At 37.3% G+C, this 19216-nt stretch overlaps 1 protein-coding gene and 1 pseudogene across 1 annotated transcript; one reads left to right on the forward strand and one right to left on the reverse strand.

The window, feature by feature from the left end:
• Window positions 1-4534: 4534 nt before the first annotated feature.
• LOC107850978 (disease resistance protein At4g27190) lies at window positions 4535-8845 on the reverse strand. The gene is given in 4 exon segments (XM_016695848.2): window positions 4535-4776; window positions 4959-6426; window positions 6428-7438; window positions 8182-8845. Coding segments are annotated over 3 exon segments (2961 nt in total). The 5' UTR covers window positions 8713-8845; the 3' UTR covers window positions 4535-4776; window positions 4959-5007.
• A 4376-nt stretch (window positions 8846-13221) lies between these two features.
• LOC124899217 lies at window positions 13222-16441 on the forward strand (annotated as a pseudogene).
• The last annotated feature ends 2775 nt before the right edge of the window (window positions 16442-19216 follow it).

Genomic DNA, 19216 nt, shown 5'->3' on the forward strand with positions numbered 1-19216 from the left:
CATCTTCTAATAGTCGTAGGAGTTTGTTGAGATTCCTTGTTGCTGCAGATTGACCTTCTATTGATGGTTCCGGGATGTCCTCAACTTTTTTCATCGGTAATTTTCTACCACCAAATTGGATCCAAAGTTTTGTACGACCTCTTTAAGCTTGCAGAATTGATCTCGGATGTTCTGTGCTTGAGTGGAGACTTCCGAGCGAAGGCTGCATTTTGGACAGCATTTATACACAAGCATCTGAGCCGCTGCAGTGCTTTCTTGCATAGACTCCCATTCATTCTCCAGCTCGTGACCATCTTCGATCCACTTGATAAGATCTAGTTTTGGCTTATAACCTTCTCCCTCGGTTCCTTCCACCTTTTCTTTGATATCGTCTCTAAACTTCGCTAGCTTCTCCATTTCCTTCCCCAGATTTTCAATTTTTGATGAGAAACAGATGATATTTTCAATCTTAGGATAGATGCATTTAGATACAAACTTTCCCACCTCAACAACAAAGCCACCTACTGCATTAAAAAGTATTTCCATTGAATAACTATTGAACTAAACAAAGAAAAGAGTGTTTCTGATCAGAATGCTAAACAAACTACTTCTGTGTTTAAGGCACTACTTAAGGACAATCATTAACCAATTTTATATTATTGTTGTGGAGCCTCTTCATTCTTGTGCAGATAGGAGAAGAATATTGCTTTTTAGAAAACCGTTCTTTTCCAATATAAAGTTAAAATATTTGTTGATCCATCCACTTTCAACTAGAGATCTCCGACTCGAGTCGCTGATTAGAGTAACTCCAGGTAGAAAACACTGCAAATATTAAATGGTTAAGCTAAGTAAAAGAAGAATAATTTAACCTGTGATGAAGTTGCAAGATAAATATTAGCACAATAACTCTGTCTTGGAGTAACTGGCAAAGTTGCTGCCATGTGACCAGGAAGTCACGGGTTCAAGCCTTGGAAACAGTCTCTAGCAAAAATGCAAGGTAAGGTAACATACAATAGGTCCTTGTGGTCGGGCCCATCCTTGAATCCAGCATATAGCGGAAGCTTTAGTGCACCGGGCAGCCTTTTTAGTAACTCTGTCTTTATTAAAGTAGAATTTCAGGAAAATCTTTAATAAGTTTTAAAACTGCTGTTGCGGAGCCTCTTCATTCTTGTGCAGATGGGAGAGGAATGATTCCTTTTATTTTAATATAAGTACTTTAACAACCTTTCTTTTTCCAACTATTTAATTGACAAAGCAAAAGAACTTTGCCAGCAAGAGAGTTTCAGATTATATAAATGATATTAGGGAAAAGGCTAAAATATGCCATTCAACTATCAAAAATGGCTCATTTAGGCCATCAGTTAAAAGTTTGGCTCATTCATGCCATCGCCGTTATAAAATCGGCTCATCTATGCCATTAATTTTTAACGGTGGTTTTCAGAAACAGCTTTGTTACGTGGCCTTTTATTAAAAGTCCATGTCATTAATTAAAATATGCAAAAACGCTCAAATATACCACTGAACTATCAAAAATGGCTCATTTATGCCATCAGTTAAAAGTTCAGCTCATTTATGCCATCGTCGTTATAAAATCAGCTCACCCATGTCATTATTTTTTAATGGTGGGTTTTAAAAAATAGTTTTGCCATGTGGCCTTTTATTAGAGGTCCACGATATTAATTAAAATAAACCAATATTAATTTCAAAATATCTTAGACTCATTAAAACAATCGTTTCATTTAACATAAGTCGACCCACACCCATTAAAGTATTTTTTTCCTAAAACAACAACTACTCCCTCCGTTTAAAAAGGAATGACCTACTTTGACTTGACACAAAGTTTAAGAAAATAAAGAAGACTTTTGAATCTTTTGGCGTTAAATTAGTGTCAAATGTATCAAAATGCCCTTTAATTTTGTAGTTATAAACATGCCATGTGGAAAGTTGAAATTAAAGTATTGTCAAAAAAGGAAAAGGGTCATTTTTTTGAAACGGACTAAAAGGAAAGTAGGTCATTATTTTCGAAACAGAGAGAGTATTTTTCTAATAAGAAAAAATAGTGATTAATGTATATCCTTTGGCTATTTCTAGTTCATTTTAAATCATTATAAATGTTACGCTTAACAGAAACTTAAAAAATTCTATCATACAGTAAATGATTCGTTTTAATTCCAGTGACTCCAATATATACTCCAAAGTTGCAAGAAAATAAGTAATGAACAATTAGGGTAACCAAGAAAAAGAAAGAGGCATACCAATACAACTTCTCCATTCCCCCATCACGAATTAGGGGAGTATACATTATTGAAAAATCATTTCCAAATATCAACTTAAAAGAAGTCTGTTATCCCAATTATCCCGCCATGTATATGGAATAACTTCTCCCATCACGAATTAGTAGAGCATACATTGTTGAAAAATTATTTTCAAATAACGGTTTAAAAGAAGTCTGCTATTCCAATTATCCCACCATGTATATGAGATAACTTCTCCCATCATTATGGTATAAATGCTGAAATAAATAATCCTGATACTAATTAATTTCAGATATTTTAAAATTAATATTGATTTTTTCAAATTAATGGCGTAAACTGCTAATAAAAGACCACGTGACAAAAGCTATTTTTAAAAATCCATCATTAAAAAGTAATGACATGAGTGAGTTGATTTTATAACGGTGATGGCATAAATGAGCCGAACTTTTAATTGATGGCATAAATGCATCATTTATGATAGTTCAATGGCATATTTGAGCCTTTTTGCTTATTTTAATTAATGACGTAGACCTCTAATAAAAGGCCACATGGCAAAGTTGTTTTTGAAAACCACGGTTAATAAGTAATGGCATGGATGGGCTGGTTTTGTTACGGCGATGACATGAATGAGCTCAACTTTTAACTGATGGCATTAATGAGTCATTTCTGATAGTTCAGTGGCATATTTGCCTTTTCCCATGATATAATAAACACTACTTTTGCAATTATTCTTGAGAAATGAGTGAAGCAACGGCCTTCCCTATTTTTGCAAAGAAAAAAGAAAAGAGAAGACAAAGACAAATATTACTAAATTGAAAAAGACAAACATATAGGAAGGAAAAGAAGAAAAGGAAAGTCACTAGCAATTCGTGTGAAATTGCCACGTAGGACGTATATGACTATTTGTTCGACTTTATACAAATTTAAATGTCTACTTGTGCATATCCAAAGTTGGAGGGCATAAATGAGATTAGGCCAAGTTAAAAGGCATGCTTCTGTATTATGACAATGATATAATAAGAACATGAAACGGTGATTGTGCAAGTATAGTTTGTTCAAACACAGAATGAAGAAGTACTATTTGCTGGACCTCACTGTTTACGATGTTTCGTGCATTTGAGTGTAACAGATTTGTCAGAAAGAATGTGAACCTGATTAACGTGGTCTTTGTGAAGGTGGATTTGCCCTTTCCTCTGCCTATTAAGACCACTGTCAAAACAGATCATGGTTGACGATGTAGAAATTAAGACTTCCAAGGTAAGCATACTTAATTTTGCCATTAGAAAATGTCTACTCTTGCATCATATTTGGTTCTATAAGTCAGGTTATATTTGCCGGAAGTTGGTTGGACTTTCTGTTAGAGGAAACGTGAAATAAAGAGCAAGAGAAAAGACACAAGATTTAACTTGGTTCGGATCCGAATGATCCAACATCCACGTCAAAACAATTGTCTTTATATTATTAACAATGAAAGAGGAAAGACCCCAAGTACACCTAAGTGAATTTCCCTCTCAACTCTCTACTCTTACAATATATTTAACTATGAATTTTTGGTATTATTAATTTGAAGAAACACCTCTTTCAGCATCTCCAGACTAAAGATCTCGGCAGGCTGAAGTATTTTTTAGGTATTGAAGTTGCTCAGTCAAGATCATGTATTATTATTTGCAACGCAAGTATGCCTTAGATGACATTCTCAAGTAGACAGGAACGATGGGATGCAAACATTAACACTCCTATGGATCCGAATACTAAAGTCCTTCATATTGAGGGACTAATGAAGATTTTTTTGTCGCAATGGATTAGTTATACATAGGCAAGGGGTTAGAATTGACAAACAAAATTGGAATGGTAGATAAACTTGGAGGCACTAACAAGGACATAAGAATCACTGTCATCTATAGAACTTTCTTGAAGAACTACTTCCACACCATGCTAGCCCTCTAAAGTGACAATAGCTAAGTTCTCCGACATACAATCAACTGGATTGATTTTTCCAAATGTTTTCAGATGAACATCCTTGAATGCGACTTCCAATAGTTTTTTCTATTTTCTTCCCTCAACGCCTTTATCTTATAACTATATTATAATTATACATATCAACTTGTCATATGAAAAAAACTTTCTTATGTTTTGATAGTGGAAAAAAACTATATGCAGAAATTGACTTCTCATACCAAAACACCCTCTGTTGTTTATCATGGAACCTTGTGCAGCGGCGAAACCCTTGATAGCTGGTTTGTCTATGCTATCTTGAGAACAAAGACATAGAAAATCAAATGCACGTGCTAAAATTTGAATGTACAGCTTAAGAATGCTTTAAAATGCTTTAACACCGAAGCAATACCAGTTTATTACAAATAAACAAGATAATCACATAATACAAATGAAACAAGAAATTACTCGGTGCACAGTCAAGAAATCCAAATGTCGGAACAGTTATCGGCAGAAAAAACTTTAGACAGCAAACCGCACTGGTTAGCTTTAGCTCGAAACTTTATGTCCACGTGCAGGAAGGTCATTCTTCTGCTTTTTTAATCCCCTGAATGAAGCAACAAAAAATATGCTAGTGTTATTAACAATGTTTAAAAATATTTTTGTAAAAGCATATGTTTTTCCAGGGAGGTAAATGACTTAATTATAATAATGTTTAAGTAGGATATTTGTAATATGTATTAACAAACTATGTTAAAGTTGCAATAAGGAGATTACATAGCACATCACCTGAGATGCAGAGGAAACAACGTCAACTTTGATCCTTCTGTCATCAGTTTTACCTTTCTTTGTAACAATGCTCTAAATTTGACTTGAAGTTTTCATCATCCCATTCCAGCTGGCTCCACCATGCTGATTTTCCTTTCATTATTTTGATGTTTTCCGAGGTTTGAACAGAGAGAGGCAACTTCCTTAATCTGTCACAATTGCTCACTCTGAGTTCCTCCAAGTGTTCCCATATACTCTGTGGCTCCCCCAATGTTCCTAGTTGGGGAACTTTGTACAAACTTAACTTCAGAACTCTTGGAATTTCTGAGTTGACAAGTGTTGTCTGATCACTTGAGCTGCATTGCACAAACAACTCTACCAGCTGACGGCAATCGTCAACTATAATTTCTTCCAAGTGCTCGGGTACAGAACAAGTTCCACCATAGTTGAAAAGACATGTTAAACTGGGACAATAAGTGATATTCAGTTGGTGTAATTTAGAAAATGTTAGACCCAAATATTGACCGAAATCAGAAACACTCTTTAAATTATTTACGAAATGGAGCTCGAGATATTCCAGATTTGGCAAAGCGTCAAATTTTCCACTTCCTCCTTCCACTGGTCCGAAAGAACAAGAACAGTAGTATATTTTTAGTAATTTTAATCCATTAAAAGTGTTGTATGCAATCAACTTCCTGAGACCCATGCAGTCGTGCAAGTACAAATCTGAAGCAAACTGCAACATGCCTGAGAGCTCTCCGTTACTGAAAATTTCACATTCGTCGACATTTATCGCCCTTATTGACTTGTTGTATGGCACATAAATTGGAGTTTCCCCAACTTCAATGAGAAATCCTTTCAATCTAGTCATCCAGGTGTAATCTCTATTGAAAAATGATGAGCTATCCACTCTAATACAAAGATAAGTCAGATTGTGTAGAGATGATATCTCATCAAAAGAGGTCACTCCAAGACAGCTATGTGGCATATTTAACATTTCAATCCTAGGAAATTTGAGGAAAAATCCTTTGTTGATGCTCTTCATATTAGCAACAGGCATATTTAATAGCCTCAGATTTGTCAAATTGTCCATTCCTTGCGGCAGACAACGTAACTCTGTATATTCACAATCGAGCACTTCCAAATTGTGAAGATTAGCAACAGGTGGTAACTCGTTCAACTTAGAGCAACTTTGTAGTATTAGAGCACGTAGTTGACATAGACTATTGATGGAAGAAGGCAGTTCTCTAATACCAGTTTGACTCAGATTCACAACTCTTAGAGCTGGAAATTCCAAAAAGAATTCGTGGGGTATTTTCTCCAGGGGTTCATTGCCTTGCAAAAGTAAAGATGTTGTCATTGGACATTTCGTGAAGCAATCAGGTAGACATTCAATTTTGTTGCTTACCAAAGATATTCTCTTTACAGAAGCTGGTATTTTAATAAGTGATATCTCAGTCAACCCAATTCCAGCTTGAAAAACAGAAGTGGTGTTCATCCCCAAAGGTACTAGCTATCCATCTAGCAACATCACGAACCACATCATGCATCTTCACAGAATTTAACCTATGTGCTTCTAGCAAGCAGGCATCCTTTAGCCTCTCAATATATGTGATTCCCCTGTTGTAGGCTTGTTCATATGTGTCATGTTCACCGAGGAAACCCTCTGCCCACCAGCAATGTATGAGACCATCTATCCGAATAGCTGCTGGATATAAGGAGCAATATAAGAAACAACTTTGAATATCACCTCTCTTTTTGTTCAAATGTTTGCTTCTTTGCTCTGAGGATAATTCAATAACCTGAGATTCTAAAGAATCAAAACTCCACTTGATGACCTTGTAAACTTTTTTCTCTACATCTTTGTCATGAGGTTCGGACATTCTAAGTGATTTCAAATCATCTTGCCAGAGCTCAACCCTTGTCTTCCCTCTCATAGACGTCCCAATAACAGTGATTGCTAATGGCAAACCATCACACTCTCTTGCAATTTTCTTTGCCAATGGTTGAATATACTCCAGATTGACAACATCTCCCGCATTTTTGACAAAAAGTTGCCAAGATTCATCCTCTTTCAGTGTGAATATGTTCATTTCTGTGTCTGTTTTCATTTGCCTACAAACCTCCAAAGAACGAGAAGTTATAATTACCTTGCTTCTTGCGGGACCTTCAGGTAGGGGCACACCTACATCAACCAAATCTATAGCTTCCCAAACATCATCTAGTATGAGAAGGAAACTCTTTTCTTCGTTGAGCCTTCGATAGATTTTTCCGGCAATGCTTTTATCACTTCCCTCTTTATCTACCTTTACGTTTAATCTGCTGGCAATTTGTTCTTGAATCTTTCTTACGTCTATTGGTGGTTTGGGCACTGTAACCCATATCACAACGCCAAAAGACAGTTTGGAACTTGGCACATTCTTTAAGAGCTCGTTGTTCAGATTCTTCACCAATGTAGTTTTCCCAACTCCTCCGGTACCCCACACACCGATGATGCATACCTGAAAGGATTCAAAATCCAAATAACTTTACCCAGTGAAAGATGCACCAATGGACACACAGAAGAAATTTAGAAAATTAGTGAAATAAGAACATCGGAGGCTTAGATCATTATAATCTCTTGATCTCATGTTTGTTAATTTCTTTGCATATGCATTATGTTCTATTATAAAACAAGATGCACAACGACTTTCTTAAAATCTTAAAATTGAATCGAAAAACGTTTAGACAAATTTAGTGTGAAAAATGTATTCAATGGTTATATTTGCTTCTTAGAATTCCACAAAATTGTCACCTCACCCTAAATTTCAAATTTCAAATTGAATCGATCCGACCTATTTATGGACAATCGATTATCAATCCGACAAATGAGAAAATAGGAGTAGGCCATTTTGCTAATTAGAAACTTAAAGAGGCTTAATAGCCAAATTTTCTGTGTAGCCATTTTTCTAATTGAAGAGACTTAATAACCAAATTTTCTCCATCAAACACCAATATTATGACCCAATCATTAGGCAATCAAAAAATTATTTATGTGTTAAGTCAATAAATTAAGTAGGCAATCAAAATATTATAATTACGCGCCCAACGCAAAGGCAAAATTACAAAAGGCATATTCACGAACTTCTGTAAGGCAAACTCTCTACCTATTAACATTATTCATTTTTGTGACACAAATATAGTGTTTAATAATACTCATGTGACAAATTTAGTAGTTACCAAATACTAAACAATTTAGGATTACCTTATCATCTTCCAATAGTTGGAGGATTTTGTGGAGATTCCTTGTTGCAGCTGGCTGGCCTTCTATCGATGATACCGGGATGTACTCAACTTTTTCCATCCGGTAGTTTTCTACCACCATATTGGATCCAAACTTTTCTCCAATCTCTTTAAGCTTGCAAAGTTGATCTTGGATGTTCCGTGCTTGAGTGGCGACATCCGAACGAAGACTGAAACTTGGACAGCATTTATATGTAAGCGACTTTGCCGCTGTGATGCTTTCTTGCATAGACTCCCATTCTTTCTCCAGCTCGTGAACATCTTTGATCCACTTGATAACATCTGATTTTGGCTTATAGCCTTCTCGCACCGCTACTTCCACCTTCGCTTCGATATCGTCTCTAAACTCTGTTAGCTGCGCCATTTCCTTCCTCAGATTATCAATACTTGACGAGAAACAAACAACATTTTCAATCTTAGGATAAATGCATCTACACATAAACCTCCCCACCTCAACAACACAAGTAGATACAACAGTAGTTATTATTTCCATTGAACTATTCTGATATGAAAAGATGATCAAATAAAGCTAAACTGACTTATTCTTGTTTGTTTGATACAGAATTCTGAGAACTAAAAGAATAAGTAAAGAAAAAGGCAATGACAATTATTGGAGTAACACTGTAGAGGCTGAGTTAAAGAAAATGAGTGATATATATATTTTTTGAGTAAAGCTTATACTGAACTATGATCAAATTTGCTACGACACATTCCAACTTCATAGGGGATCTATTACCCCTGAACTTAATTTTAGCGCATTTTTGTCACCCTTTTGTGCTGACGTGACACCTTTTGTCAATCTTTTTAGCTGACATGGCACCTTTGACGTGGACGCTATTTTATGTAATAAAGGTGCCACGCCATCACAAAAGGGTGACAGAAATGTGTTAGAATTTAGTTCAGGGGTAATAGGACCCCTGTGAATTTGAAGTATGCCATAGCAAATTTGGCGAGGGTTTTTGTTAAAGTCACATGACATTATTTTTGTTAAAAGTTGAGGGGATATATATGCATCACATGTTTAACGAGGGTTTCAAAAAAGGAAGAAAGCATGTCCATTGTACAGTAACATAAAAAAGGCAGAATTATTGGAGCAACTTTCAATTTGGACCACTCATGAGTGTCTTTTAATGTAACGCCCCACATTTCGGGCTACAATATAGACCATGATTCCGATGTGTTGATAAATCCCGAAGCCATAAAATCCTATGCCAATACAGCATGTCAATTAATTGTGTAGCATGTGAATCCATTCAAGGTTGAATTTAGACCATAGAGGTCCTTCAACTCAAGGAAGAGTTGAAACTATTTCGATCGGCTAAGTTTTAGTGGACGTGGTAAAGTCTGTCAGCTTCCATCAGTCATAACTCCCTATATATGTCGAATTAGGGATCCTACTATGTGTCAAATGATAGGTCTTCGAGTTAGCTTTCCAACGATACCAATTTTGCTAAAATCCGACACCCGAGCAAGAAGTTATGGCCTTTCAAAGTGATATGCGTCGCCTAACCAATCGCTCATGGCCACCGGAAAGCATAGGCGATAGCCTAGGCGGCGCCTATGTAAACATAGGCAATGGAATTGGCGGTGCCTATGTAAAGAATTCAAGTGACTTAAACATTCCGTTTTTGGGGCAAAATGATCTTTTTCCACCCTTACTTAGCCCTAAAACACGAAATTCAGTTCCAAGGACCCCAAAATACACCTTCATTCATCAAAAGTGCTCAAGGATTCTGCTTAGGGTTTCAAAATAAAAACCCAAATAGTTCAAGATTCGACCGTAGGTTTTTGAAGATAATTACATATTTGGAATCACCAATCCGCAAGCTTCAAGAAACATCTAATATCCTTGGAAATAGAGTAGTTTTTATGAACATGCATGCTTTTAAATGGGAGTTTTCAATCAAATGCTAATAACTTGCTTTCAATATGATTTCTAAGTCATTTTTCTTTATGTCATGGGAATTGCTTGCCTATATACTTCAATGGTTGAAACCATGCATATGTGATTTGAGATTTTCCATGGAAGTTTGATAAATATGAATGATAAATTGCTTTCAAATTCCCATAATAATGTCTTGATACCCCATATCATATTGTGACCAACAAAAGAGAGCATGAATTTGAAATAAATATTGTTCACCACTTGTAAATTATGAAGCACCTTGATTTTTACATGATAATGCATATGTGGAAGTGATATTGATGGCTTGCAAGTGGGGTATGACGATATCCTATAGAATATGATATGTGATTGAATCAGATGAAATTCGAATGCATTGATTTTACATGAGATAGGTGGATGCCCGAAGAAGGCGTTTGAGTGTAAGGGCTCATCGCTGGAAAACGTGTTTGCCGACACGGAAATTTGGTACCAGGCTAAGTGATCTTGTGTACTTGACTTTATGTCACTCCCAAATTGGGACTTTAAGTAGGAGCCCGGGTTAAGTGATCTTGGGCACTACTAGTGAGTCGAGACACCATGCTTCGTGGTCTTGTGTGTCTCTCCTTCACTTATACTCTAATCTCGGCGGCAACCGAGGTTAGACAGTTGGTGTAAATTATGTAGGGTATTCCACCTAGCTCAGTTGCATTTCATTGTTGTTGAGAAACTATTGCATTACGCCCATGTGTGTTCAAATGATTTGATACGAAATTGCTTTATAATGGCTCTCAACTATATTTTGTAAAAATATTATGTTTTGTTTTGATATCTCTGCGTGCCAGTACTTTTGTACTGACCCCCTCCCCTCTCCAACCTCTCAGGTTCAGAGGCTCAATCTAGGGGTCAAGAGAATCAGTAGATCATTCAGACAGAGTTGCAGAGACAAGTGGTGAGCCTTTTATGTTTCAGAAGGTCTTATGTCCTGTAGTCCTTTTATATTATATTCAGTTTTGGGGTCTACTGGGGGCCTTGTCCCAGTTTATATATGGTTACTTGACTCAGTCATTTGTTAGAGATTTTCACAGACAATTGTTTAGAGGTTGATTGATGTTGAAGGAACCTTATTTCCCCGTTATTGTTTCTTTTCATATTCATGACCATGTTTCCGAATTATTGTGTTTCCTCCACATTACTTTGATCATATGAATTAGGTGCATGATTACCAGACAGATAGGGGTGTTTCGGGCCTCCATGGTTCGAAATGCTCGTCACGGCCAGGCCCTGGTTCGGATCGTGACATTTAATGTCTCAGAAAGATTCTTTATTTGCGAAAATAAATCGAGAAAAATATGTAAATTCAATTGGATAGGTGTCTCGTTAGGATTGGTAAGGTAAGTTTAACCAACACCTGAACCAATATCGTGTTAAAAATTTACGAAAAACAACAACATACTCAGTGAAATTCTAACGAATATTAATCCAGGTGTCAGCAAGACAGCTACATCACCGCTGCAGCACTACTAGCCAAAACAGGGAATACAACTTAGAGCTGTATGCGTTTCCCTTTGATTGTTAAATCAGCACACCACGTACCTGATTCCTTGAATTATTGTTTGTAAATCATCAAAACTAAAATACAACAAGCTTCTTTCTCTGGTTCATGATATTTAAGGGTAATCACAATCTACATATTAGTTAAAGTTTCTCGTAAAACAGTTGTTTAACTTTGGACGCGAATTGTCGATTTTACAGTTTACAAACAAGAGACCATTGTTTAAAGGGAAAAGGCTCAAATATGTCATCGAATTATCAGAAATGACTCATTTATGTCATCCATTAAAAGTTTGGCTCGTTTATGCCATCGCAGTTACAAAACAGTTCATCCATGTCATTACTTGTTAGCGGTGGTTTTTCAGAAACAGCTTTGCCACGTGTCGTGTTACTAGAGGTCAAACTCAATAACTTTGGTCGAGGTCCTGCATTTCTCTTAATATATATGATAAATAAGTACAAATAATCAATTTAGAACGTCTCAACAACTTAGAAGAATTAAAATTTCGAACCTGTAAGCTTCAACTCCGAGCTCGGCCTATGTGCAAGAGGATTTTTAATAATTGAACATACCCATCCACTGCAGAACGCCAACAACCACACAAACACAAACAGAAAAAAAGACAAAGAAGGTTATCTTTAGAAGACTATGGGCTAAAGTCTGGCCATACATTAATTTTAAGAGTCCCTACCCATAAAGAAACAACTATGATGCCTTTTGACTAAAGGATCCTTCTCTGCATCTACTACACCCCTAAACTATGATCAATTTGCTACGACATGCTTCAATTTTATGGGACCCTATTACCATCCTGAACTAAATTTTAGCTTATTTTTGTCAACCATTTTAGCTGACGTAGAACCTTTGAAGTGGGCTCCATTTTATGCAATATAGGTACCACGTCAGCACAAAAAAGTGACAAAGTATGCTAAAAATGAGTTTTGGGAAAGGGGTAATAGAACCCCCTGTAAAGTTGGAGTGCGTCATAGCAACTTTGGCCATTTTTTGGGGAGGTGGGGTTACTGGATGCTTATCTCAACATGTTCAGAAGTTTGATTTTCAAGCATGCTAACATTGAAAAAAAAGGACCAATAATACAATAACAAAAGAAAGAAGAGAATAAGCTATAGGGTGTGTTTGGTACGGATGAAAATGTTTTCTCATGTTCGGTTGGTTAAATAATTTGGAAAATATTTCATTAGCATTTTTCCCTTAAACTTTCTTATGAAAACTTTCTTACGTTTTTGATTAGGTTGAATCCTAATATGTTCTTCAACTTTCTTGGTCGAAACAAGAAATTACACAGTGTACAATCAAGCAATCAAAATATTTGAACCAGTAAGCACAGATAGTACAAACAAGTAACAATTATTGATATAAAAAACTTAAGACATCTGACGTGAAATACACCATAGCAAACCCAGGCCGATTAACTTCAGCTCGAAACTTTGTGTTTCTCGATGGCAGAAATTTCCTTCCTCAGCTTTTCTACTTCTCTAAATGAAGCAACAAAAAGTTAATCTCAATACAATGTTCATCTTTCATGGAAAACATTTTCCATCATAATGAACACACCCTATGTGTTCATCGTTGCGCAGGGCCCGGGGAAGAATCCCACCACAAGGTTGTATTGTACGCAGCCTTACCTTGCATTTCTGCCAGAGGCTGTTACCAAGGCTTGGACCCGTGGAGGTCACATGGCAACAACTTTATCGGTTACTCCAAGGCTCCCCATCATGCATTTGTCACAGTAAATTCATTAAATATATACATATTATTAATATAGAACTCAATAACTTAAAAGGATTAGAATTCTGAATCCACCTTTATGCAACATGAGTGACAATAATTGAACCCTTCCACTGCAGAAGGACAATAATTGAATCCTTCCACTGATAGAGGATAGTCACCAGTTCGTGACAAGGGTTCCACAAAAGGTTCCCCTGTTCTATCTGCCATATAGCGCACGTCAGTTGCAAAGGGCACAATATGTGCCTAACTCACATAATCTTAAGCTGTTATCAGTGTTCCTGCGGAACTATGTGAACATGCTAGCTGCAAAGTATCCTTTCTGGAACCGAACACGTGGCTCAGATCACTTTCGTGTTGCTTGCCATGATTGGGTATGCATGCTTATCATTCTTCTGTGGACCTAAACTTTTAAAGTTGCATTTTACACATGGAGAGTTGTGTTATACCCACATTGATTGGGGAATGGACGGGTGGTTTGCTTATATGGACTTGGGCAATCCTCCCCACTTGAACTAGCTTTTGAGGTTGATTTAGGCCCAAGGTCCATTTCTTGACATGGTATCAGAGCCAGGTCCATTCCCGTTTTTGGCTCCCGGTCCGCGCACCAGTGCCAATTGGGCCTAGGCGTAAGGGGGGGTGTTAGAGTGGGTAAAAGTCCCACATTGGTTGAGGGAATGGACTAGTGGTTTGCTTATATGGACTGGGATAATCATAACCTCTTGAGCTAGCTTTTGAGGTTGAGTTAGGCCCAAGGTCCATTATTGACATGGTATCAGAGCCAGGTCCATTCCTGTTTTGGGCTCCCAGTCCACACGCCAGTGTCAATTGGGCCTGGGCGTGAGGGGGGTGTTAGAGTAGGTAAAAGTCCCACATTGGTTGGGGAAGGGACTAGTGGTTTGCTAGCTTTTGAGGTTGAGTTGGGCTCAAGGTCCATTCTTAACATGGTATCAGAGCCAGGTCCATTCCCGTTTTGGGTTCCCGGTCCACGCGCCAGTACCAATTGGGTCTAGGCGTGAGGGGGGTGTTAGAGTGGGTAAAAGTCCCACATTGGTTGGGGAAGGGACTAGCGGTTTGCTTATATGGACTTGGGCAATCCTCCCCTTATGAGCTAGCTTTTGAGGTTGAGTTAGGCCCAAGGTCCATTTTCTTGACATAGTATCAGAGCCAGGTCCATCCCCGTTTTGGGCTCCCGGTCCACGCGCCAGTGCCAATTGGGCCTTCGCGTGAAGGGGGTGTTAGAGTGGGTAAAAGTCCCACATTGGTTGGGGAATGGGCTGGTGGTTTGCGAGTTAGGCCCAAGGTCCATTTCATGGCAAGTTGGAGTTACTTTTATACAGGAAAAGATAGACTGATCTACTGGTAAGTTCTCAACATGTGTGGATTAGAGTCATGCCAAGGTTAGGGGAGCGGATCTATTATCCATCGAGTTTTATACAGGAAAAGATAGACTGATCTACTGGTAAGAGCTCAACATGTGTGGATAAGAGTCATGCCAAGGTTAGAGGAGAGGATCTATTATCCATCGAGTTTTATAAGGAAAAGATAGACTGATCTACTGGTAAGAGCTCAACATGTGTGGATTAGAGTCATGCCAAGGTTAGAGGAGCGGATCTATTATCCATCGAGTTTCGAACCGTGCATCAATCAACTGTAAAATTCTCATTTTACCTTTAGTGAGATGATTTATAGCCCATGCACATAAGTGGAACGGAGGGGGTATATAGTATAAATAAGAAAACCTTTTTTGCAATTATTATGTGTTGAACTCTTTTCTGGTCGTTGATTTGGAATGTTATGCGCTTTCGATTGGCGAGTATTTTACGTTTTCTTACTATTATGTCTTAACAAATTCTTACAGGGACATTACACTCTAAAGGACCATGAGGAGCTAAGTAGAAACACTATAAAAGCCCTCTGGAATGCAGATATATCTGAAGGACTATTTGTTTCTGGGAAGGACGTTTCCCTTAGAAACCTCGGTGGAAAAAGAGTGTCACAATGGCCGATTCTTTCCTTTTTTGCTGGAAATATGCACAGTCCGGTACGTCCCAAACTCCTCAAGTATTGGAGAAACAAAGATGAATCCATAAGAATTTATGGGGCTTTACCTCATAGAGTCTCGAGAGTTATGTCTTATCCCGAACACATGAAATCAAGTAAGTACTGCCTTTGTCCGATGGGTTATTAAGTGAACAGCCCGAGGATTGTTGAGGCAATATATTATGAGTGTGTTCCAGTTATTATCGCTGATAAATTTCGCCCTTCCGTTTAGTGAAGTTCTCAACTGGAGTGCCTTTTCTGTGGTTGTTTCTGAGAAAGATATTCCTAGGCTAAAGGACATTTTATCAAGTATACCTCTGAGACGTTACCAGGCCATGCAAAATAACGTCAAGATGGTGCAGAAGCATTTTCTTTGGAACTCAACACCGACTAGATATGATCTGTTCCAAATGATTTTGCATTCAATTTGGTTTAGCAGGCTCAATCAGCTTCAAGTATCACAGCTATCATAATTCCTCGAGTTCTAGTTTTTCCAACTTGATGGTCTGTTGGATTTGGATTTATGACGTTTAGAGGCTAGAGCTTGTCAATTCGGATGTCGATATACACAAACTTTTTCAAGAGCTGCAGCTAGTTCAGTTCTCTTAGTGGGCGTTTAGGGAGATAACAAATATTTTTCACTTTATTTGGAATCTATGAATTTGGAGTTAAAGATGGAATTGGTTTGGTTATACATTTTGCAACGGAGAAAGGAGAACACTTTATTTGGAATTTATGAAGATCGAGTTGAAAAACAGGTTTGGAGAAGGAGCACTTCTCCAAATTTGGAATCGAATAGAATATGATGATGAAATGGTCGCGTATCTCTATGATGTCTATGCAAGCAACAGAGCTACTTTGAGAAAGAAAGAAGGATGAGGGGGAGAACACGGAGAAGAAAGAAACGGAGAAAATAAATAAGTACAGAAAGAAGAAAGTGAAGTGAATGAGTTTGTCAGGTATGTTATGTCTTCATCGATGAGTTGTGATAGTTTGGAGTAGATGATTGTGAATGAGTTTACTGAGCTTTGACAGTTGATACTGAAGTACACGCTAACTTTCTGTGTGTGCCCAGAGGCGAAAAAATAGAGCCAGAGAAATGAATACGATCTTTATCTTGTTTCTTTGTTTATGTACACATAATTCGAGTCAAAAACAGAGAGTTCAGTCGAGCTCATAAAACTCGTAGTTCAGATGATAAAATTATCTGTTAAGAATTCATTTTTGTGTATGCATATAAGCTCAAAAACAGTTAATATGAATCTGGCATCTGGGTTGATGCATATAAGATCAATAGATCATGAGATGACCCCTTTAAACACCTTTAAAAATTATGTGACATGCCAGCGTCGTCGAGTGTCCATGAGACACAGTGCGGACGAGCAGTCTCACAATTAGAGTGTTTACTTGTTAGTTGACGTTTTGAGTCCCTATCTTTTTAATGTATATATATAACAGATGTTAAATCCCTTTTGGTTTCTTCACACACACACACACACACATATATATATATGTTCGAAATTTTGATCAACATAAGACATTTTCTAAATCGATTCACCAAATGTAATATGTTTTCTGAAAACTTTACAAAACTAGTATAAACGTTGTTGGCAATAACGTATTAGGTTTTACAAAAATTAACGGACCTCTTGATAGGTGGTTTGTTTGTGCTATCATGAGAACAAAGACAGAGAAAACCAAGTCCATGTAATAAATTCTGAATGTACAATTTAAGAATGCTATATAAAATGTTTAAAAAACCAGAACCACTACCAGTTTATTACAAATTAACAACATGAGATCACACACCGGGAACAAATGAAAGATGATATTGCTCAGTGTACAATCAAAATATCAGACCAGAAAGCACGACGAGTACAAACAAGGAACAATTATTGGCAGAAAATGCATTACAACAGACTCGACTGGTTGAGGAAATACATTACAACAAACTTGACTGGTTAACTTTATCTCGAAACCTGTCTCTCCAGTGCAGGAATTTCCTTTCTCAGCTTCTATTCTTCCCTGAATGAAGCAACAAAAGGGCAATCTCAATATAATGTAGTTCGAAAACATTTTTCCATCAAACTGAACACACCCTATGTGTTCATCTTTCTTGTAAAATAATTTGAGCATTTAATCCAAAACATTAAAGTTACAGTGAAAATAACCCTTTTATAAGAAGAACATTATAAAATCATCGACAATTGAAAATATGAAAGTTAATTGGCACATTACCTGTTATGCAGTGGAAACAACGTCAACTTAATTCTTTGTAACAACGCTCTAAATTTGACTTGAAGTTGTCATCATCCCATTCCAGTTGGCTCCACCATTTTGATTCTCCTTCTATTATTTTGATGTTTTTGGAGGTTTGAATAGAGAGAGGCAACTTCCTTAATCTGTCACAATCGATCACCGTGAGTTCCTCCAAGTGTTCCCACATACTCTGTGGCTCCCCCAATGTTCCTAGTTCAGGTAATTCGTACAACTCTAACTTCCTAACTCTTGGGATTTCTGAGTTGATAAGTGTTGCCTGATCACTTGAGCTGCATTGCACAAACAACTCTACCAGCTGATGGCAATTGCTGATTGTAATTTCTTCCAAGTGCTTGGGCACAGAACAAGCTCCACCATCATTGAAAAGACATGTTAAACTTGCACATTTAGAGATATGCAGATGGCGTAATTTAGAAAATCTTAGACCCAAATATAGACCAAAATGAGAAACACACTTTAAATTATATACGAAATGGAGGTCGAGATATTCCAGATTTGGCAAAGGGTCAAATTGTCCACTTCCTCCTTCCATTGGTTCGAAAGAACAAGAACAATGCACTATTCCTAGTAATTCTAATCCATTAAAAGTGTTGTATGCAATCAACTTCCTGAGACCCATGCATTTGTTCAAGTACAAATTTGAAGCAAACTGTAACATGCCTGAGAGCTCTCCGTTACTGAAATTTTCACACTTAGGGGACATTTATCACCCTTACTGACTTGTTGTATGGCAAATAAATTGCAGGTTTCCCAACTTTAATGAGATATCCTTTCAATCTAATCATCCAGGTGTAATTTCTATTGAAACATGATGAGCTATCCACTTTAATAGAAAGATAAGTCAGATTCTGTAGAGATGATATCTCATCAAAAGAGGTCGCTCCAAGACAGCTACGCGACATATTTAACATTTTGTCACACCCCTTTTTTAACTCCAAAATAAGATTATCATTTTAAGGGTTGAAAGGATTTTTATTATCGAAGTGATAAGAGATTAAAAATTTTCGAAAAAGGACTATTTACATTTTTTATTCCGAGTCCCCACTTGACATAACCCGGTGTGCCAAGTCAACTTTGAAAGATCCTTTACAAAACGATTTGACTCTTTAAAACTGGTTTGCAAACAGAGATTCCGACTAAGGAATTCTGTTGACCGAGGGGAAGGTGTTAGAGACCCCTTGGTCCGTGGTTTGACCACGGTCGCTTGGTGGAGCGTATCGGCTAATTTGACATTACGAGTGTTTAAATCACATAAAAGAACACAAAACAATCAATTAAACCAACAAAACAAAACAATCCAGAATATAATGTTCAGTCTAATTATACAGTCCAAAATAAAAAAATGCGAAAATATAAATCCTATTCTAAGCTAATCCTAGACTATGCTCTATCCGATGCCTCGGGCCTTCGTTGCGAACGTCCTCCGAGTACAAATACTTCGGGGCATTCCCCGGTGAATAAACACGAATACCTCGGGGCATTCCCCGG

This window comes from Capsicum annuum, chromosome 1, assembly GCF_002878395.1.
Source record: "Capsicum annuum cultivar UCD-10X-F1 chromosome 1, UCD10Xv1.1, whole genome shotgun sequence".
NCBI classification, from domain to species: Eukaryota; Viridiplantae; Streptophyta; class Magnoliopsida; order Solanales; family Solanaceae; genus Capsicum; species Capsicum annuum.